This window comes from Balaenoptera borealis, assembly GCF_965194805.1.
Source record: "Balaenoptera borealis genome assembly, chromosome: 21".
NCBI classification, from domain to species: Eukaryota; Metazoa; Chordata; class Mammalia; order Artiodactyla; family Balaenopteridae; genus Balaenoptera; species Balaenoptera borealis.
Genome location: NC_138880.1, coordinates 27,093,407 through 27,116,640, shown reverse-complemented (window position 1 = coordinate 27,116,640; position 23,234 = coordinate 27,093,407). Strand labels below are relative to the sequence as shown.

General features: G+C 52.3%; 1 protein-coding gene across 1 annotated transcript in view; it reads right to left on the bottom strand.

The window, feature by feature from the left end:
• Positions 1-22,827, bottom strand: part of MYOM2 (myomesin 2) — an 81,159-nt gene extending 58,332 nt beyond the window's left edge. Inside the window, exons 1-9 of the mRNA XM_082375162.1 lie at positions 22,701-22,827; positions 16,799-16,917; positions 15,204-15,362; positions 11,414-11,576; positions 11,147-11,304; positions 9,939-10,031; positions 3,211-3,299; positions 3,074-3,124; positions 2,153-2,317 (exon numbers count right to left, since the gene is read on the bottom strand). Of these exons, the coding sequence (XP_082231288.1) occupies positions 2,153-2,317; positions 3,074-3,124; positions 3,211-3,299; positions 9,939-10,031; positions 11,147-11,304; positions 11,414-11,576; positions 15,204-15,362; positions 16,799-16,905 (985 nt within the window). The 5' untranslated portion in view covers positions 16,906-16,917; positions 22,701-22,827. The remainder of the gene's footprint in view (positions 1-2,152; positions 2,318-3,073; positions 3,125-3,210; positions 3,300-9,938; positions 10,032-11,146; positions 11,305-11,413; positions 11,577-15,203; positions 15,363-16,798; positions 16,918-22,700) is intronic.
• Positions 22,828-23,234: the final 407 nt, after the last annotated feature.

Below are 23,234 nucleotides of genomic sequence, written 5' to 3'. Positions count from 1 at the left end.
CACAAAACAAAATAATGAGAAATTATTTTTCACCTACTGATTTGGCAACATCCGTAACTGGAAAGTGCAAAGAGGACAGCCTGTCAGGTGCAGCCTTGAACCTGCCTGTTCCATTCGAATCGGCCAAGACTATGAAACTGCGGGTCCCCAGAATCCCGGGCACTTCCTAGTCACGGGAACACTTTCTAAGATCCGTGCCAACATCCTCTGGGAATATTAGGAGAACTCTCCTCGAATCCATTTCACTTCCAGAAAGGGTAAATTAGAATCTTAGAACTTAGCTCTTAAATCTTAAATTAGAATCGCAAAGGGTAAATTAATCTCCTTTGCCACCACAAAGAGGCTCTCTCCCTTCCTCTCTCCCTCCTGGACCATGAAGATCAGACACAATTATCCTATTCCAACCGAAGAGCACAGGCCCAGTGCCCTCGGATCCCAACAGCGGACTCCGGGGATTGCAAGGTCACAGGCGTCTCCTCTGCACCTGGGACGCGTACCTGTTCCTCTCCTCTGCGTGTGGGCCCAGGGGTCCCCCTCCCCCTCCGCCAGCTCAGAGCCTTCTCATCTGTCAACAGCCTATTTTTTCTTTCCATAAAGCTCTCCATCATCACCGCAAACCTGCTTTCTTGGCTAACTTTGACAGTGCGCGGGGCCAGTGCCATGCGTTTGGCAAATTATCACAGCCTGTTCTGGGACATTCCTTACACTTTACAGAGACTCTGCTTTACCATTTTGTGTATTTTCCCCAACTAGATTATAAATACCTTATGGGCAGGAATGGCATATGATTCTTTGTGCTATTTTGCATTGTGTTAGGCCCTGAATAAACACAGGCAGAATGTTCTGTGACTGAATCCATAGGGAACAAGCTCCCTTTAGAAGCAGCAGCCAGAGATGAAGTTTCCTTCCACAGTCTACCCACACACCCCACACACACCACACAACACACACACACCCCCCACACACACCCCACACACAACACACACACACATCACACACACCACACACACACACACCACACACACACACACCACACACACTACACACACACCACATACACACACACACATCACACACACTACACACACACACACCACACACACACACATCACACACACAGACCCCACACACAGACCCCACACACACCACATACACACACACACACCACACACATCACACACACACACGCACACACACATCACACACACCACACACACACACACCCCACATACACACACACACCACACACGCACACACACACAGCACACACACACCACACAACACATCACACACACCACACACACACCACATACACCACATACACACACACACCACACACACCACACACACACCACACACACCACACACACACACCACACACTACACGCACACCACACACACACACCACACACTACACGCACACCACACACACACCACACACACCACACAACACACACACACACACCCCCCACACACACCCCCCACACATCACACACACCACACACACCACACACACACCACACACACACGCACACACACACACCCCACATACACACACACACCACACACGCACACACGCACGGCCGCACAGGGCAGCCCGCGCTGGCTGGCGGGAGCAGTGGGCAGGGCCCCGGGAATGGGGGGTCCCAGCCCTGCCACTTCCCGGAGGTCGGGGGGAGGGCGAGGAAGTTCCTTGTCTCAGCTGCCCACTTACGAGGGGGTTGACAACACTTCCCTCCCAAAGACCTGATGAAAATCAAGTGAGTTATCACACTCAGAATAGAGCCGGGACGCAATAAGCTCTAATAAATGGTAGCTACTGTTTCAGCAGAGGAAAAACATAAAGAAACAGACACCCCGCTCACTCCTCCTAATCCCACGGAGACCCTCTTTATGGAGCTATAACAACCCCCGATGACTCATCTACCTCCAGGCCTCCCTGTTAACCCCATTCCCCGGGAAGTTCAAGGTCAACGCGGGTCCAAGCTGTCCCCCGGCTCGCCTGCTTTGCCGCCCGCAGCTGTCGCGGAGGTGGAGAAAGCGCCAGGTCAACACTAAGGCTCAAAACTCACCATCACCCCAGTGAGGCCGGGGTCCGAGCCCAAGCACGGCGGGCCTGGGCGCAGAGCGCGCAGGAGGCCGCGACACTCACCGTCCCGGTACCACTGGGCCTGCGGCTGCACCCGCTTCAGTTCCGGCGTCACCAGCAGCGTGCACTTGAGAGCCAGCGTCTCGCCTTCCGTCCGGAAGGTGACGCCGAATTTCTCCAGAAACTGGACGTCGAAGTGCGTGTACGGGATCACGGAGGACAGGGGCACTGCGCGGGGCAGAGGACGCGGTCACACGGCGGGCCGGCTGGGCAAAGCAGGCTCCTCACCACCCGCTGCGCTCACTTCCCCACGGGCTGCGCTGTGGCCTGAACGCCTGTGTCCCCGCCCCACTCCGTTCTCAGGGCGAAGCCCCGCCCCCCGGTGTGAAGATATTGAGGGCGCCTTCGGGTGATTGGGCTGGATGAGGTCCTGGAGGCGGGGCCTGGGATGGGGTCAGTGCCCTTGTAAGAAGAGGACAAGACCAGAGCCCTTTCTCTCAGCTCTCCGTGAGGACATGGCGTCCCACACCTGCTAGCTGGGACGCGGTCTCCCCTCCTTGGTGGGCACCTCGACCTCGGACCTCCAGCCTCCAGAACTGAGGGAAGTAACGGTCTGACGTTCAAGACCCAAGTGTGGTGTTTCTTATGATGCCCGAGCTGACTCGGCCACTTCTGAAGAATCAGAAAACCAGCGTGGAGTGGAACCTGGTCATTTGTGCCAAAGGAGGATGGGAGGCAGAGTGAGCAGGGGGTGTGTGCTCTGAGCCACGTGCGAAGTGTAAAGGGTTTAAATCCTGCATCAGCCCCAAGATGTGTGAGCCCCTGAAGCCATGGCAGCGGCGGTCAGCACACCGACACCAGCCAGGAGAAAGGGTCTTTTGCAATACACTTTGAAAAGAGATTTGATGCTTAGAAAATATTTTTTAATGATATGCTATGTCACTACACATTTTTCTGCGCAAAGAAGGAAAATAATCAACTTACAACTGATCGGGAGCCCCACAGAATAGAACGGTTCCTCGTCACCTCGGAATCCTGCAAGACAGTCAGGCGATCACGGCGGAGAAAGAGGACAGAAGGTGGGGAGACAGCGCCCCATCCCCGCAAGACGGCAGACTCACTTCTCACCACCACCGCCGCGTTGGTGGACGCCTGTCCGTGCACGTTTGTTGCCACCGCCGAGTAGGTCGCAGTATCGTCAAAGTCCGCCCTTGGAGGGAAAAAAGCAAGACAGCATCCTGAACGTGCTGTCGGGCCGGCCTGTTCTCTGAGAGTCAGTGACCCGAACTCGAGCACAGCCTTCCTCGACAGCAGCTCGTGTGACCTGGACCCCTGGTTCATGAGTGATTTGTTTGAGAACAATGCCAGCTCTGCCCTCACAACGAGGTATTAACTACAGACACGGGCGACGTCTGATCCCGTACGATGCCTTGGCTTTGGCTTTGCGGGGAAAGAAAATGTACTAGCACTTCCGAAGATGCTGAACTGCACCCTCAAAGAGAAGCTTGTATTCCCTCTGGTTCTGTTTTTCTACCTGCAGCATCTGTGGTTTTATCTTGTCAATGGGCAGCTCCAATGGCCTCAACCTCCAGGAGAATCAACCCCACCTCCCTCCCCACCAGGGGCTCCCTGCACAGACCCCCAAAGCAGTTTGATCGCCCAGACAGGAAGCACCCACTTGTGGGTGTAACGAAGGTGCCTGGACTGGACCCACGTGAGGCCTCCGGGACCGGAGCGTCGCGAGGGACGCGTGTCCACCCCTGGGAAGGACAATGGCCCAGGGACCGCAGAGCCCAGTTTCTCAGGGGTGGGGCTCCTCCAGCTCCCCACGTCCATCTCACGGAAGCCGAAGCTTATTTTCTGGCTATGAACTGTCTTCCCACCAGCTTCCCCCCAAAACTTGTCGTGAGGGCTCTTACTCAACTGACACTCTGCTAGTTACTTTTCGTTGGCTACTTTGTATAAAAGTCTCAAGTGCCCAGCAAGACAGTGCTATTACCCTATTAACTTGGAGAGAAAGTAGAGCCTTTAAGAAGTTGGGTATACAAGGTCCACAAAACTCTGGACTCTGCAGCTTTCTGGTCCTTCTGCCATCTCTCCAAGCATGGGCCTCACAGGCATAGTGACAAAAACACAGAAAAAGTTTACTCAGGCCTCATGTTTAGATGCTTTAAGCATCCACTGACCCAGAGACAAACCCGTTCTTTGGGAGTCCTTCGTCATTTTATTGTATTTTCTATTCCACTTGGAGCTGAAAATAGTTTCTTTGACCAAAAAATACACAGTGTCTCCAAGAAACGAGAGAGAACATTTCAGGGACCCACACTGCCTGGGAAGAGCCCCGTGCCTGCCCCCACGAGGTTCTAATCCAGTTCCACTGCGCCCGGCAATCCCATCTGGCCTCCTGTACCTGCCGCTGCCCAAGGCAGAGAGAGAGCCGCTACCGCAGATCTTCAAACCAGTGCATTACGTTCAGGCTCACCTTGGAGGGATACAGGCCAACCTCAAGGCCCCTCAACAAAGCTGCAGTTCTAGCCTGAACTCATCGCATTCCTTTGCCGTGCCATTTCCACGTACACTGCGGGTACAGCGTATCACCAGGGGCAGAATAAGAGTGACGGTACAACACGTAAAAATCCCGTAAGCATAACACGGACGCTTTCCCCATCACTGGCCATTCATGTTCTCTGCTGATCTACACACACGCTACGCGCGCACACACACACGCACACACACACACACACACACCCCACACAACAAACAGGCCACAGCAGCTCCCTCTGGGAACACGGCTAGGGCTGGGGGTCTAGGGACGCGTGGAGAATTTCTTCTCTTCCATAACCTTAGGCATCGCTTGGATTTTTTTTAACCTTGCCCTTGGGTTATTTCTTCTAAACAATGAAACCACTGTATTTTCATAAACGCATTCTTCAAACAGGAAGTATTCTTCTGGGATTAGCCCTGCACCTCGCTCTACAAAGATCCCTCCCCACTAGCGGGACTCACCCGCCCCGCAGACCGGAGGGTTGGGCCGCCCACGGGCATGGGCTGCGGAGTCGGGAACCAGAACAATGGGGCGGGGTGGGGAGAGGCAAAGGCTCCTGTACAGACTGCCGCATCAAATCCCCTGACCTGGGGGTTGGGATGGGACTGGGACACAGACTCAGAAGTAGGAGCCGTAAGGCAAAAACAGACACTCCACCCAGAGCTGAGAGATGGGGCAGCCCAGCACAGGAAGTGCCCCCCCCCCCCCGCTGGACCTGAACCAAGACTGTCCCCGGGCCCAGCTGATCAGCATCCCTACCCACTGCTGAGCGAGGAGGTTACTGGTGCCTGAACCACATCAAGGGCTCGAAAAGACCGTGTACAGACGTCACTCAGAGTGTGTCCATCGGTCACCATAAACCTGTTTTCATCTTCCTCAATACCTCCCTCAAAAGCCTTTCTGGACGTGACTTCGTATCGGTAGTCTCCAAACTGTGTCCCAGAGTTTTCAAACCAAATCTCCCAAATGTGCTATCAATTTCTTCTTCAATACGAATTTCAGCAGTTTTTAAAACAACAGTAGAAACACGCCCTTGACACACCACGTACTGGCCACTCACTGAAGCCCAGACAGCTTTGTGCTGCGCTTGACTTGTTTGTGCCCTGACGTCCCTCAGGCAGAGCTGCTCACACCTTCCCTGCTTAACTGAATTACATTCTGAGATTTCAAGGTCACACTTAATGTTCCCATTTGCGACTACTAATCGCTGTGAATCAGGACTTTTCTTCAATATTGTACAATCAGAATAAAATCCGGGGCAAAATTATGTCTGCTGAGACTATTACAAGACTGCAGTCATCAGCCACAAGTTCTGATTTCAGATCTGTGCCCTGATCAGGCCAGCCTGGTAAGTCTCATCTACTGACTTTTTAACAAGTAAATAGTATGTATTTAAAACTTCTCAAATACGTTTACTGAATACCTACACTTTACTTGGGGGACACGGACGATTAAATAAAACAATGCATTTGAAAATACTTTGCAGCTGTATAGTACTGTATGAACTGTGTAGATTATTAATTGAAATGTATTAGCTGAATCCTTGGACTGAAGTTCAAAAAAGGTTCCCTTTCCCTCCCCGGAGAAGGTCCTCTCCTTTGCCTTTACATTCCAATGAAACAGCACGGATTTCTAAGCGTTTTGAGAACTGCAGTGAATTGCTCTCCATCGTTTCCCAGCTGAGAACAGCTGGAGGAACCCAAGAAGGAGGCTTGTGACGCAAAGAAGGAGCCCCAGGCACCAAGCCCACCTGGACAGCAGCGTCTCCCGCCGGAGTCTGAGCTGCTCTTCAGTTGACTCACAGAATTAGGACCCCGGAGGCAGACGTACCTAACACTCCAGCGCTGATAGCCGGTCAAGTCACCAGTTAGCACTTGGTCCTTAGCAGGAGGGACCAGGCTGGGGAAAAGGTGCCTTGGAGGCAGGATCTTGGTGCACCAAACACGTGCACAGCTGCTCACGTGCACCTATCCAGAAGAGAGGCTCCAAGGGGTCACCTGATTTGTAAAGAAGCCCATGCCCCCTAAAAATATCCGGACCCACTGATTTACTGCCACAGACCCCAGGCAGGGCGCACCCGGCCGAGGGAGTATGCAGGCGAGAGTTAGAACTTCTGGTCATGCTTACTTTTGTCTCGTTCTTTTTGCACATGTCTTTTGTAAATGTTTTACATTCTATAAAATACAGTAGAACAGATATAGATTATAAATAAACACACGTGCGTGTATTGGGGGAGGGCTCATATATATTTGTTGGCTGCTCTTGCAGGGGGTGGGCTGCAGGAAGCATGGCGCCTGGGGGCACCGGACAGAGGGGACAGCGGGACAGCAAGGGACCGGGCAGGCAGGACTTTGCAGATTCGGAGGAGACGGTGCCCAACTTAAAATTCTGTTCCCAGGTCAGTTGGAGACCCACATGCCTGACCACAGCCCAAGGGCCCCCCAGTCTTCCTCTCCTTCCCGAGGACACACTAGGAGAAGCACTTTGCCAGCCCACAGAGTCTATTTCGAGCCTCTACTTCATGCTGTCAGAAATTGCAAGCGAGATTAAGGGGCAAAGGGGTTTATTTTCTGTTTGGACAGCATCCCAGAATAGACAGAGGTGGTATCCTTTGGTCTCAATTTTTACAAACTTCCATGGGGCACTTTTGCAGCCCAAAGTCTCAATCTGAAGTGCCCCCAAAACCACTCCAGGGGAGAAACTAATAATACTTCATCTATTTTAAAGAGGGGCAGGCAAACGGTTAAGTGGCACATGAATTTCTCTTGGGAAGTCAGGCCCCATGTACTCAAACTCTAAGCGGTGTTGACACGGGATTTACAATTTAATTCAAAGTAGAATTTGAATATCAAAGTCTAAAAATAAAGTGCAAGAAGAGGTTAGCCCTGGAGTCGCCCTGCGAGGAGTGGGGAGTACGGAGAGGTGAGGTTAGAATAAAACACAAGATAAGATGTTCTAAACACCTTTATAAAAACACGAGAGCAGCATGAAAATTCTTTGAAGAAACAGAACTCACTCTATGAGTCCCAAGAGAAAATCTTATGAGCATATAAAATCATATCAATGACAGCTTAAATTCAAACAGTACCAAAGGGAACTAAGCTTTCTTTTCAGCACTTCAAGAATTCGGCGACAGTGGCCAAAGAATATTCATAGGAATAAATGTCACTCTTGTAACAGAAAGAAGAGCTCATTCCCCAGCCAGGGGAGAAAAGGAGCCAGCACATTCCTCACCACTTAACCGACCACAGATCAGATGATGGTAACTCAGCAGTCTGGAATGAACAGCTGAGGTCAGCTGTAATTTGTGGGCTTCCCCCTGGCTCTTTTTCTGAAGACTATTTACATTTCATCTGTTAAAAATGTCCCAATGTGGGTAAGAATACTGAGAGAAAAGTTAGTCTCAGGAATTTCCTTGTCCCAAATTCCTTAACTATTTGCAAGCTGAGGCAAACTCCAAGTAATATATCTGAGGACACCTGGATATACTGGGGCCTCACTGATTCAGTTCACCCGGTTCAAAGCTTCTCTTATTCCCAGTACAAATTTAAAAGTTGCCAACATAGTGTGAACAGGACTTTTTCATACTTGAGCAAGGGAATTCGTTTCTCTTTTCAAAACGATGACTGAAATTCAGCTTGAAAACAAACCAGTTGCTAGGGCACCCCAGGTTAGAAAAGAGTCACCCATCCCCCACCAAATAAAAATACTCTTCAAAATGAAGGATAGTTTCTCTTTCTAGATAGTATGTATTACTGCCTGTGGAAATTTCTGGAAATTTTGGAAACTGAAGGAAAGTGGGATGCTTAGACCCCGCCCACTCTCAGCCTTCTGCACCCCAGCTGACGCAGGAGCCCCCAACCCCGGGGCTGATTCCGACCCCTCTTTTTCACTGACACCCACATCCGATCCATCAGCAAATCCTACAGCTCTAACTTCAAAATCGGTCCCCGCCCACCTCATGGGCTCCACCTCGTCCACGTTGGTCCAAGCCCCACCATCTTTCTTGAATTTCGGCCAAGCTGTCCAAGTCTGCCCTGCTATCCGTTCGCAGTCAGTGACCCTCTGGAAACGTAAGTCAGATCTTTCACTTCCCCTTTGCCCCCAGTAACAGCCTTGTGACGGTTACAGGGTTGGGGGTGATCTTCACGGTGCTGGTGAGATCTCTACCCTTCTGTCCTATGACTCCCACCAGGGCTGCTGCAGCCCTGGGGTCCTGACGCTCCTTCCCGGAGCCTCCGCCCCACGCCTCTGTCCCCTCCTCCATCCCCTTAGACGTCTTCTCCTCTAAGGCCTGCCTGGCCCCCCTTTAACACCACACCCGCCCCAGCCGCAGGCCATATGCCCTGACCCCTGCACCCAGTGTCATCACCCTGATCTACCGTAAGATTCCCTCTTTATTACACTTAAGGCTTGCCGCCACGTTCTGGACCTCCAAGTCAGGAAACGAGGTTTTGGTCGCTTTAACACAAGTTCCTAGACTGTGTGGGGCACATAGTAGGTTCTCAATAAACAGTGCCAGTGGGGCCCATGGGGCCAGGGCCTCCAGCTTTTCTAAACAGCCTCAAATTTACCTAGAGGAACAAGGTTATGACTCGACACAAATTTTAATCTTAACTGTAACCTGTTAGCCTCTGTCCTAATTAATCTGCATAATGTTATGATCTTTTTGTAAAAAATAAAAGCTGTGTATACAGAAAAGGAGAGAGTAAATGAACAGCGGAATCTCACTTTTGTTAAAAAAAACAAAAAAAAAATCAAAGCATGCTCGTACGGTTCTACATGTGTGTTGTGTAAGGGAAACCAGCAGTGCTGTAAGTACACCAAAATACCGACCCTGGATGTTGGAAATACGGATGAACTTTACCTTCTTTTCGTTATCTGTATTTACTGCATGTTTTCAATTTGCTATGAGACGAAAATAAAGGTCATATTTCCTTGAGGAGCTGAGCTTGGAACTGTTGCCCAAACCTGCAGGAGATGCAGCCCCACTGCTGAGCAGGTGTGCGGGTGTCTGTGCGTTTCCCCGTGGCCCTCACACCTGGCACTGCCGTCCTTCCTTAGGCCGTTCTCTCCTTTCGTTCCCAGAACAGGAGCCCCGCAGAACCAACCACTGAATCCACATCCCTCTGGCCTGACCCCCAAGGAAACAAAGGGAAGCCTCTACCACCAATATTTAACTCAGAGACACCAGGAACGTCACGCGGAATTCAGATGTGGTGTGAGCTGACCTCCGCTTCTGTGTTTGGGAGGTTGATCACCTGGGCAGGTGCTGGGGCACGGCCGTGCCCGCCAAGCCCTTACCTGTTGATGTCCAGTGTGTGCACCCCGTACTTGCTCTCAGTCCTGTACTTTCCTGGCTCCTCTGCCTGGCAGATCAAGCTGCCGTCTTTATACCTAAAAGAGGGAAACACTTGTCTGAGCGTAAAGGCCGACTGGCTGTTTTGCACGTGTCCCCACCTTCCTATTTCCCATCCCCTGCTGCCCCTCGCGGGCGCGCGCGCGCGCGCACACACACACACACACACACACACGGCACGTTTTCGCTCTGCTTCTGCCTGATTCACCACTCAGATCATAGGCGGTGGGCAGAGCAGGAGCAGCTACGGGAAAGGTCCAGAGCCCACTCTCGGCTATTTAAGGGGAGGTGGCTCTTGCAGGACTCAGACTACCTGGGCAGCCCTCAACCTGCATGGGACACAGCATGGGCCAAAGGTCCCCTGGAACTTGTTAGGAGCTCTGGATACAACATTCCAAGGAAAAACGTAACCAGTGTTGCTTAGGCCCTGGTCCAGCCTCTGGAGGGAGGCCGCAGTGTAGCCGGAGTGCACGTGGAGAGACCCAACTGCTCTGGACCCTGCCTGGAGGAGGCTGGCCTCGGTGTCCCCCCAGGACAGCAGGGCCACGGCTCCCCCTAGGGCAAGGGTGGGAGGCTCTCAGCCTCCCCGGCCCGCCTCGTGAGCAGCCAGAGGGCGGAGGCACTACTCTTCTGCTCTGCTGCCGATAGCCCTAACCCAGGACGCACGTGAAAGCACGGTGTTGTGGCCAGCGACAGACCCTGGGGACTCGGTACCAGCAAGTGGGAAAATAAATGAATACACAAGCTAGTTTTAGCAACATACGTTGAAACTGAAAGTGTCGGTGGGGCTTATTTAATTTTCAGCGTCACAGGGCTCGAGGAACCCTCTCACTGTGGTTCCAGAGCCTTGGAGTTTAGGGTCTCCACTTACATGAGTAAAAGCAGAGCTGCAGGTTTTCAATAAAAGTCCTCTGGAAAATCATTTGGGTCAATTGCACTAAAATGAAAACGCCTGCCTAGGATTTCCAGGGGCCCCTCCGTGTGTTTCCACGCACGCACTTCCTGGTGAGTTTCAAGAGAATTGGTCCCTGGAGTAGGTGCCGCGCGCGCCCTGCAGGTGGATCTTCTCCATCCGCTCAGGTGAGCCAACGGCTGCAGATCCTTCACAGGAAGAGCAGCGGGGCCTCCGCCCCTGGGAGGTGCCCCCACTCACCACTGCACCACGGGGGTTGGGAAGCCCTGCACGGTGAAGCAGAGCTTGACAGACATCTGCTCCCAGATGGTGTGCGACTGGAGCGGCACCAGGATCCTGGGGGCTCTGCTCAGCTGCTCCTCAAGGAAGTGCCTCTCCCAGGCCAGCCTGTCGTCCACCTGCCCCGGGGAGCAGCGCGTCAGGGGGCCAGGGGCGCGAGGCCCCCGCCGCCAGGCCCGCGAGCATCGTGCCGACCACACGGCTGCACGGGCACCCGCCCGCCCCTACCGCGTGCTGCAGGCCGTGTCTGTCCGCGTGCTGCAGGGCGTATCTCTCCAGCTTGTCCCGGGCATGGGTGCGGGCCAGGTGCACCTCCTCCTGCAGCTGGGCCAGCTCACCGAGGAAACGCTCCCGCTTGGCCTCCGCGTAGGAAGCCACCAGTGACTGGTACCTAGGAGCCAAGAAGCCACAGAATTCTCGGGACACGTGCAAAGGGCGTGTGGCCGCTGAGGGCCTGGGACCAGACATGCGGTCCCCAGGGACTTCCTACGTGGGCTCAAGGAGAAGGTGGGAGAGAAGCTACTTCTGCTTCTTTTGCAAGCTCTCCTCTTCGCGGTGACACACGGGACCCACTCGTTTTCCTGGGAGGCTGCCATTTCTGAGTGAATTTAAGACTGAAGTAAAGCCTTCTGAACTAATAGATTCAAATTAAGAAATAAGTCTGTATCCTAGAAAAATTAAAAGGATACAGTCAGCAGCTTCTTAATCTGTCGGGGCAGAGAAATGAGGGGCACCTTCCTTCTGGCCCGAGGGCCACCTCTGTGGGTTCCACAGGTTACATCCCGGCACTGCCAGGCCCAGCGGCGCGTCAGGCCACCCTGTCACCCCTCCCCGGCCCCATCCCCTCCTTCACCACCGCGTTCCCGAGGCCCCAGCAGAGCCAGAGGCTTGCTGTTCCCTGCGCTGCAGGGAAGGGAAAACGGCAGCATCAAGTGTGCAGCCGGGGAGGCGGGGACCAGGCGGACGTGGCTTATAAAGGTGGGGCGTCAGACTGGAGGACTTTCTGCTCTGCGTGGCCCAGCCGTGTGGGGAAAGCCGTCCTAGAACCCGGACAGCCCCCGCCACCCTCCACCCCGGGCCCTCCCGCCCCACCGCAGCCCTCACTACCAGTCCTCGCTTCTCCAGACACAGCGCAAATCGCAGGCCTGGTGTCAGGTGTCCGGGAAGCTGGAGATCGAACACAGAGTTTCAGGAAACTCTGCAGCTTCTTCAAGCAGAACCGTGGAGATAGGAACTATAATGAAAGCTAAACCCCTAGCGAGTGTTGACTCAGCCTCGGCTTCACTTCCGACCAGCCCAGCCCAGCCCAGCCCACACCCGCCTGCGTCCCCTCCCCGGACACACACCCACGATCTCCTCGCTGCTTAGAGGTCATCTCCTCGCCCCTCCGGCCTGTCCCCACACCCTCTGCTCATGGTGATTCTCCACGGAGGAGAACAAGCGTCTAGGTTTTTAGACACAGGTGCACACCCGTCGCATCACCCTAATCCCAAGCGCCCGGCTCCCCTTCACTCACGGAGCCACGTGCACAGAAATGACTTTGTAGGTCCCTGTGGGAGAAACAGCGAGCGCCTTGCTAGGAGGGCTCGCAGGAACCGAGCCTTCTTGTCTGCGGTGAATCCCACTAAACAACAGCGTCAGCAAAGGCAAATCTCTATTCGTGCCGAAAACTGTCCTGATGAGCTTATAAAGGATCAGATGTCCCACCTGGACCTCGTTTAAAATGTCTTTGTGAATTGCACTTGTCAATAGCACCGCCGGCCCCGAATGTTTTATAATAAATATTAGAACTAGAATTGCTCCCCCTGGCCGGTCCAGCCCCAAATACTGTGATCTGGGACATTGAGAAGGCACCCCTGCTAGTCTGTGATGGGGTGACTGTGACACTGCCCCCTTGCGCAGAATGATGTCACTCATCGTGCATTTGCCCTAAAGACAAGCCCCTCGGACAGCTGCATAACGCAGGGAGGCCCACTTTTCACAGGACAGAAGTAGAGGCATCAAAGGGACATTTCTAATCTGCTGTATCTTCCAGGAGGACATTTCCAGACCCTTCAGGGCACGCCGATGCCTCGTTGGTATTTATTTTACATGAAGACATAGCTTAACTCAAACTGATGAACCCATAACTTCATCTCTCTCCAAGGACCCATTTGTCCTGTAGGTTAAACTCATATCTGCCACAGGAGGTAAGGAATAAATATGTACTTTCAGTAACGCCTAAGGCCAGCAAGAGTAGTGAATTATCATAAAAAGGACTGGAATTCATCGAACTCCTCAAATCACACTACACCGGGCTCCCTCAGATGGCAGGGACAGAGCAGGGGTTGCAATAAAATCTCCATTAACTCCGGCCCAGCTCACCAAAACCTCCAATTACTTAGATTTACTCTTAAAGGAGGAAAGACCTAATTTCAATAAGATCTTTCACATGGGAGATATGCACATGGGTTGTGAGAATAAAATACTGGGAGGGTCCTAAAATGCAGAATCCCAAAGCATGGGTGCTGGGCTCTGTGGAGAGCTGACACAGCCCTGACCTATATCCACTGCACTTGTCCAGAGGGACTGACATTTACCCTGAGCACCAGGGACACAGTAACATTATAATCAGTCATCAAGAATCAAAATACATTCTTGAGTCAGATTTGATATTGCAAGAGTAGCTTCATGTGTTTTAGGAAGATTTCCAACAGCCAGGATTGTCACAAAAGTCATTTTTGCCGAGACCACATCAATCATGGTAACCCACTCCCTGACTGTTCAAATTAATACAAGCTTACTTTCCCCATTTATTTCACCCCAGGAAACTGAGGAATAGGAACTTTATGGGATAAGATCACACCAAGGTATAACTGATTAAAATAAAATTATAAAGCTCTGGTCTTCTCACTCCCTGGGCCAAAACCTTAAGCATAGGAGAACCCTTTCTGAAATAATCCAACACAAAAAAATCCAATTTCTTAATGTACACATTCTAAAGTGATTCTTTTACAAAAGAAGTCTTCACTTGACAATAAAATTAATTTTCAGGGCAAAATTCCCATAAGGCATCTAAAAGATGATTCAAATTTTTTTTTAAATAAAGGCTAATCTTTTCAGCTATACAATATTTTTACTAAACAGATTCCTTAGTCATAGTGCAACTTTCAGACTGAAACATGTTGAGCCAAATCTCATTTCCTTCCGGTTTTGAGTGTTTTAGCGATACAGAGAAAACTTTCTAGAAATAAGTAGGAGGCGAAGGTGAGGGGGAAAAAATAGAGCAGATACGAAATGAAGCATTCATGAGATGCTCAAGTGCTCTGTTCTGAAAAGATCCAAGTCAGTTGACCACCTGTTTCTCTGTGATCTGGAAATAATTTTAAGACCGACGTTCTTAGTAACCCCACCCCATTCCTGTGACATTTTCCCCATGAGCTGAGTCTGTAGAAATGTGAGGCATGAGGGTCTACAGAATCCCCTCCCTTCAGCTCTGTGTCCACACAGACACGTGGCTGGAATCCTGGCCTCTCTTTGGAAGATTCCGCACTCAAGTCTCAAGCCTCACAGCTGTTCCTTAATAGCCGAAGAGGCTGGTGGTGGAAATTCAAAAACTCCAACTCAGACCTTTAGGTCTCGAGGCCTCCGAATGTGACCAGCGTGCTTTCTGGGGAAAGGGAGTGAGTTTGGGGGGAGAGGAGAGAGGCCTGAGGCCAATCCAGCTGCAACGTGTGGACAGTGGCCATGGGTCCTCTGGACCGCAGGGTTCTCTTCTGCACGAGGATGCAGAAAATCCAGCCCCAGTCGTTTCCTTGTCGGGATGAACTGAGATGATGACAGTGGAGAATAAGAATCGACTGAAAACGGTCGCGCGTGGCTTTCACTGCAGCAAGTGTTCCCTTCCCAGTTCACCCACGTCCCCTTTCGGCTATGCCCCCTGCCTCATTCTCTGACTGCAGAGCCCCTGCCCAGGCCACGGGGCAGCGCGGGGCGCCCGGGGCTGGCCTGGCGGCGGGCAGAGAGGGCAGGGCGTTACCTGTGCCTCCTTTCCTGCTCGTCCTCTTCCAGCGCGGTGCTCACCTTCCTGGCACACAACCTGCAGGTGGTCCCCTCCTGTGCCGTCTGGCTGGACCCTCTCTGCGAGGACGACTTCTGAGTGACAGATCTCTGGGAAGACGTCTGGGTGGAAGCGCGCCTTGGCGAACATGGGAAAAATCACATGTGGTGGAGAAGTGTAAAAATGCATCGTCACAAACAACATCACTCCCTTTCCACGCCCCCAAGCCATCCTCGAAATGCAGGGCACCCACACCTGCACATGCGGACACACACACATGCACACGCCTGCAGGCACACCTGTGTGTATGCGCTTACTTGCACATGTGAACACACACACACACACACATCCCTAAGTGTGGCCTCCAGCCCGTCTGCACAGGCCCATCCCCTGCAGGGGCGCGCCCCCAGACTCAGCTGCCCGCCACCCCTGCCCCTCCCTCAGGCCAGCCAGTGCCTTCCAGGCCCGTTTGGCCGGAGGCCATGATTATATATATATCTCTTAAGGGATCTGCAGCTCCCTGAGGCTGCTGGGAGGGGCAGACAATGTTTGGCTTTGTTTGTTACCAGGATGGCAGCTAACCACAAGGACCACAGGCGGTTCTAAATATAGGGGCTGGGGACGTGGACCTGAGGCCGGAGCCCGTGCCCGGTGTCCACCTCCTAAATTAACACCGCAGAAATGTGGGCGGCCAGGGCATGTGCCACTGGCCCCTGAGACGCAGAACCTCAGAAGCTCACAGATGAGGCTGTGGCTTGACACCAGCCTATCAGGCAGTGAACAAAAAATCTACCTTTTGCTACATTATTATTAATGTAGCAAAATTATCATTGAGATGGGCTTCCATCCGATCTTCACTTGGCCCCCATTAACTTCTGTCCCACCGACATTCTTTCCCATGGGTTTCCTTCTCATTGCCCTTGCTTTTTGGTGACCTTTTAGATTCTAGTTCTGGAAAGGCATGTGAAGAAGAGTGAAGTCAAGGAGCAATTACTGAAGGTCCATGACTCATGAGCTAAACCAGGGGCTCGGAGCCAGTCTACCAAGACCTGCCGGGATCTACAGGATTTGCCAGGATCTCCCAGGATCTGCCAGGACCTGCCAAATCTGCCAGATCTTCTAGGATCTACCAGGATCTCCCAGGATCTGCCAGAACATGCCAAAATCTGCCAGATCTTCTAGGATCTACCAGGATCTCCCAAGATCTGCCAGGATCTCCTAGGATCTACCAGGATCTGCCAGGATCTCCCAAATCTTCCAGGACCTGCCAGGATCTACTAGGATCTGCCAGGACCTGCCAGGATCTACTAGGATCTGCCAGGATCTACTAGGATCTGCCAGGACCTGCCACGATGCCATGCAGTGCCCCACACAAAGTTTGCTGTGCAGCCGGGTCAGCCACGTTCCCCGTCTGGCTCTGGACACGGGCATCGGGGAGCACGGCCCTCCCTACCTCCCCGGCTAAACCAGTTCATCCCCAGGCTTCAGGGGACTGGATAAAGCTTCTTGCCTTGAAAGTCAGACAAAGCTCGTAATCAAGGCTCGGCCTGCCCCATCAGTGAATTACAACTTACTTTTTCGCTGCATATTCATCCAGAAGGTACCTTGTTTGAATATTACGGTATGACTGGTCAAAGTTTTTGTGTCTCTTTTGGTAGAAGGGCATGGCAACAAGTGACATCTTTGTGGACACCTAGAAAAAAGAGTAGCAAATAGAGCAGAGGTCCTGGAATTTCTAAAGTAATCAGGCTCCTGCAATTCACACTAACCTTTTAGGTTGTTCCAAAGAGGAAAATCAACTCCAATTAACAAAACCCTTGTGGGGAAAGAGAATATAAGAAAAAGTCTTTAAGAGGAAATAATCTTGGACACCTATTAAGTTCCCTGGGACCTGACTTCATTTCTTGTTTGCTTCCATAAAAATTAGAAGATTGAGCCGCTTGTTTCCCTTAATTGTAAACTCACCCAATGTCTATAAACTACCTAGTTTGTTCAAGGCAACGTGAAAAGCAATGTGAGCGATAAGGATAAAAATAATTAAAGCACAGGTCAGAGAAGTAAACAAACACTTAGAATACAAGAGAGGAGGAGATAAGAGCAAAGGAGACACAAAACGTGCTGGGAAGTAAGGGGGGAGCACGTGGCCCAGGGGTGAAGCAGGTGACATTTGAGAAGAGCCCAATGGACTGGGGAGGTGATGGGCGGAGGTGGGGCGGGCAGAGGGCATCCCAGGGGCAAAGTGGGAAGCAGGAAAACACTGGGGCTCAGGATCTCGGGAAAAGCAGACAGGAAACGTCGCTCCGGAAAGCACGCAGCCGCATGGAGGTTTCGGCGTCTGCGCAGGAGGCGAAGCGTCTCCTGCTCTGAAGGGGGGTTTGAGCACAGAACGGTCTCCAGGAAGCCTTCCAGACCCAGTCCCCTAAAATCCCATCTCACTGGCTACTTGTCGGCTTGCTTGGTTGGGAGGGGCAGGCCTGGGGGCTGAGCCCAGCTCCAAAGTCTGGGGGATGCGGGGAAGTGAGCGCTCTTTGGCTAAATTCTCCCCAAACAAGAAGTCTTCGAGACCCACCCTGCAGCAAGGATGTGGGGATCTGAAGCAGCACAGGTATTAGACGGCCGTTTGCTGCATGTGTTCACCCAAATAAGTAAAATGCCAACTTACCGGGCTGCTTGACTCTCTCTAAAAAGGGACGCAGACAATGTCCCTAAATCCCTGTGATTATTAACTTCCCAAATAAAGGGGCACAAGAACTCCCCAAACCCGAGTTCCATTTTTGTCATCTGTGTTGAAATTGGAATAATCTGCCCCGATTTAAAGAAGGATCCTTAGGAGGCCTCACAGCACAGCCCCAGGGGACACGGGGGTGGAAACGGGCAGAAAACACCAGGTCCTGTCCTGAGATGGGCCCTCACCCTCATTCCTCATTGCAGTGCATGCCTCTATAGAAGCAAATGTTAGAAAACCTGACAAGCATAGAATTTGCTCCAAGTCTATGTCTCATGATCCGTTCCCTTTAGACTATGATTTCCTAGAATCACAGAATTATAGAGCTTGGAAAGATCCTTGGGGATTATCCAAGCCCCTATTCTATGGGGGAGGACGAGTGGAGCAGGGGACCCGATAGCCAGAGAGGAGAAGTGATTTCCCTAAAAACATACAAAAAGTGCCTGCCCATCCATCCAGAGGCCACCAGACTTCTCTTTCGGGGTCTTCTATACTTTTCCACACTAACTCATCTCAAAACTCCCTCCTAAAAACCAACTAGTCAACCAACTACCACGTCTCCATTGAGGGTCCAGCGTGTGTCTTGTGGTTGGCATACATTTGACTATAAATATATAATAGAATGTTGCACCTAAAAGAACCCAATAAAAACATACCCCCTCCATCCCACCCCCATTTTAAAAGAGGTACCATAACGTTGAGGTCAAGTGCACAGGTTTTGACACCTGACAGGCCTAGGATCGACTTCCGACTCCAGCACTACTGTGAAGTGGCCTTGGGCTGACCTATCATTTCTCTATCTTGGACGTTCTACTGAATCTGCACAGTGCTGGCACCGTGCTTGGTAGGGAGGAACAACCAACCAAAACTGGGAGCCGCCCCTAGCACACTATTCTTGTTTGTTGTTGTTAAGGTGAATTCTGCAGGTAGGACAGGGTGTCTGAAAACATGCACTTATCACTTTAATATTTGCACAATATCCTCGACTGCATCTCTGGGATTTTTCAATGAGTTACTCAGGGTGAATCTTCAAGGAAAGCTTCTGCCCATAAGGTACACACTCCGTTGCTGGGGACAGGTCACTGGATTGACGTGTTGGGGCACACGGGTCACCACTTGGGGCCAGTTTCATCTAGACGCCTTCTCCCATCACCCCTGCACTCATGGAGGAAAAGTCAGCTACAGCAGAAAAACCCAGAACAGCCCCTGCACCTGCTGCTGCAGCAGTGGTCCTGTCCCGTCACAATGTTTACTTACATCTGTGTGGAGCTACCCTTCAGATCCGGTTGTGTTTCTTGGCAGAGGGAAGAGTCCAAAAATGGCCTAGGTGACCGGAGAGGATAAGCTATCTCGACATGTTTAGAGTGTGGCAGCTAGCACCCTCAGAGCCCCCCCTTGGTGGGACCCTGCCTGTTCACAGCCAGTGACCTGCGGGCTCCGAGTGCAGTCAGCACCCAGCGTGTCCTGGGCTGACGCGACGCCAGCTCAAGTGGCTGGTGAGTCCTCACACCTCCTGCCAGGAGCAGGCACTTTGTGGCGATCGGGCGCAGGGCCGGAGTCGAGTGCACGTGGTTCCCGTGCTCTCGCTCTGACCGTGGACTTGCTGGAGGTACGACCCCCAGGGCACCATGGGGCCGCGGCGGTACCCAGGGCTCATCCAACGTGATTCTCTGCTAGCTGAGTGGACATGATGCTGAGGGCCAGCAAGCCAGGAGGCTTCTCCCACGTCCACCCCACCCGCACTTGGAGCACTTGCCCTGCGCTGCGCCGGCCAAGCCTGGACCAGGGGGCCATTGCATTTCAAGGACAGAGACATCTTAGGGACACCTGCTCCAGCAAAGGCAGCAAACTCCCACCTTCTATGCATGGGACCCCCTGCCCGCGCTCACTGACTTTATGCGCCTCAAGCCCAGCCCAGGTGCACGGGAAGGGCCACCACACAGCCCAAGCCCACGCCAGGCCACCCATTTGGGCTCTGCTCAGTGGATCTCAAATTCCAGAACCTGGGGACTTCCCTGGTGGCACAGTGCTTAAAAGTCTGCCTGCCAATGCAGGGGACACGGGTTCGAGCCCTGGCCTGGGAAGATCCCACATGCTGTGGAGGAACTAAGCCCGTGAGCCACAACTACTGAGCCCACGAGCCACAACTACTGAGCCCACGAGCCACAACTACTGAGCCCACACGCCACAACTACTGAAGTCCCCGCACCTAGAGCCCGTGCTCCGCAACAAGAGAAGCCACTGCGATGAGAAGCCAATGCACCGCAACAAAGAGTAGCCCCGCTCGCCGCAACCAGAGAAAGCCCGCGCACAGCAACGAAGACCCAGAGCAGCCAAAAATAAATAAAATTTAAAAAAAATAAAATTCCAGAACCTGCCCGGGTGTCCCTGTCCCCACTGGGGGCCTGCAGACAGGGGTGAGGACGCCTCGTGGAAGCGAGTTCCCTGCAGGCACGGGCTCCGACCCCCCTCAGCCTGGGGCCGTGAGGGGCGTGGCCAGCTGTGCTATGGGGACCCCACCGAGAGGAGGGCGTGGCGGCAGTGTGCACAGAGCTCTCCCCACTTTCTCCTCTTTAGGGAAACGACCCCCAGCTGACGCCTCAAAAGACAGCGGCCCCCAGCACAGTTCTGGGGGGTGAGTCCCGCATGGAGGGGGCGTTGGGGGCTGGATTCCAGCGCTGACCCTGCCGCCCACCCAGCTCTCGGGTCTCAGTTTGTTTCGCTGAGAACAGAGGGGCCAGAGGAGGAAGCAGGGACATTCCTTCAAGCGCCAGCGGCGCCCGGATCTGTGGCCAAGTTTAAAACCACCGGAGGCAACACCCCGCTCCGCCCACTGACCGCCCTCAAATACCAAAGAAGCAAAGTCGACCTTGGTCAAACACACAGGTTCTGGTGTTTTCAGCAATCGTGAGTGAATTTACACAACTTGAGATGCATCCCCTTATTCTGTCCTGGTTCGAATCTCGACCTTTCCTATGAGGAAACTGCTTCAGGTGATGAAACTAACCCTCAGCTCACTGGTTCCCGGTGACGGAGCCAAACTTCCATCCTGGCGTCTGACTCGGCACCGGCCTGCTTCCCACCCACTGTCGCTCCTGACACGTTTGGGAATCATGACGCTGAAATGAAACGCGAGCCTGCCCTCAAGCACAGGGGGCTGTGCGTCCGTGACAGGCTCCGTCCTGATCCCTTCCTGCGAGGACTATTTGGAACCGATCTCTCATGTCACCAAGAAGGGTTTTAATCTGTGAAAACGTTTCAATGAAAACACATTTACTTCCATTTAATAAAAGAAATTGTTTGTGCAGCTAAAGTTGTTGAAGTCTGTGAACACACCAAGTTAAAGCTCTTCTAGGGAAACAGAAAGGGCACAGTTGGTCCACAGCCCCAAGGAACTACGCCCTCAGTTCCCAAGACGGGTTCCATTCACATCGGGAACTACTTTCCCCAAGGTTTTTCCAAACTACTCAGCTCCAAAAGTAAATATAACTGAGCACAGCATAACTCTTCAAATCCTCACCATCCAGCGTGGCCTGACGTCTAATGTCTGTCAGCCAGCTTCCCAAGTGTCCCCCAGAGAGCCTCTCAGCCCCAGGACTGAACGTCTTAGCAGGTCCCTCTCTCCTTGAAGCTCCAGACTTCTTCCAAGGAGCCTGATTCATCCGGCCCCCACGCTTAAGCAGGATCAAATTAGATGGAGAAACAAGATAATGCGAGGCTTCCTGGACGGGACCTTTCCAGCAACCCAGAGACTTACCACACTTTTCATAAATTGCGAGAATTAAAAACAAATCAACGGTTACACAAATATTTCATCCCATAAACCTTACCCACAGGTTCTCCTTGTTTTCATGAAGCACAGGCACCCGGGTGAAGGTCCCTAATTCAGAGTTAGCTTCATGCAAATTCGCTGCACATAGAACCCAGACTCTGTCTAGTAAATAACTACTCCAAATGATCTTTGTTACACGTGCTCTTCGACGCCTGTTTTACTTCTACCCAGTGAGGAAGGACCTTGAGACCAGGAGGTGGAGAGAGCTAAGCATTTCCAAGCACTGAGACCCCACGTTCCTGCCTCACTGCCCCTCCCGGGCCTTCTGGGTGCAGACATCCAACTCCACTGGCTTTTTCTGGGGCAGCGTTTCAAGAGCATGACCAGAGGAAGCTCAGGCTCTCTTAGGGGAACTGAGCCTGAAAATCCTGCAGGATCATAATGCATCAAAAAGCACAAAGGAGAAAAGCATCATTGTGAGGTGAGAACTTAGAAATCGTGACAAGAAGTACTGTTTTTGTCCCCTCCCCTAGATGCTACAGTCCAGGTCTGAGCTGAATGGCCCTGCTTTCTTTCTGTTTCTCTTAAGAAAATATCCAATTTTATTTCACACCATTTCAAACCTGCCCTCTCCTGACAGAGGCTCTCATTTCTGTGACTCGTGAAAATTGCAGACATCCATCAACCCACTCAGGGACCCAAAGGAGATGCTGCGAAAGCCAGGGTTAAAGTGCAAGGGCTGGGAAGGGGCTCAGAACCTCCTAACGACACAGGAAGTATTCAAATCCAGTCAAAGAAACACAGACCTTGGCTCTAATTACTGGCTGACCTTTTCTGCATGGAGTGGAGTTCGCCGGTTCCCGTGGCTTCACCCTGACACCCTTTGCTTAGGAAATCTGAGTGCAGCCAGCTTCTGTACGCTACCCTTCCCTCCTCCAAAGCCTCACATCAGAAAAGGAAAGAAGCGGAGGAAACTTACCCAGAGAGAAAGGAAGGTGGCGAAGAGGAGAGGGCGTCTGCCTCACGGGCTCACCAGGCTGCAGGCTCCGGCCGAGGGAAGCAAAGCACGTCTCCCTCCAAACGTCCGGCCTCCCTCCCATTTATGGCTGAGGAGATGCTATTTATAGACCCTTGGGAAGCCTGGCCCCTCGCTGATACCTGCATCATAAATCATCAGCCTGCTCTTAGGAGGGAAAAAGTTTAATTCGAGGAGGAAAAATCGAAAAGTGAAAAGCATCCTCCCCAACGCACAAAGCGCATTTCTCATGCCCAGGAAACTGAGGAAGCAGCTACTGACAGAGAAAAAGAGGGCAGGGGCCTGACATCCCACCCTGCCCGCCCTCCCCAGACTCAGCTGTACTCTGAACATAAATTTGCAGACTTATTTTTAATGCTTTGGGGCTAAAGTTTCCCTGGTACATAAACGGACACTCGCAGATGAGTCTCTAACACAGACTTGATTGCAGTAAGCATTTTCACCATTTTGACACCAAACCCCGAGAGTGCTGTCAGC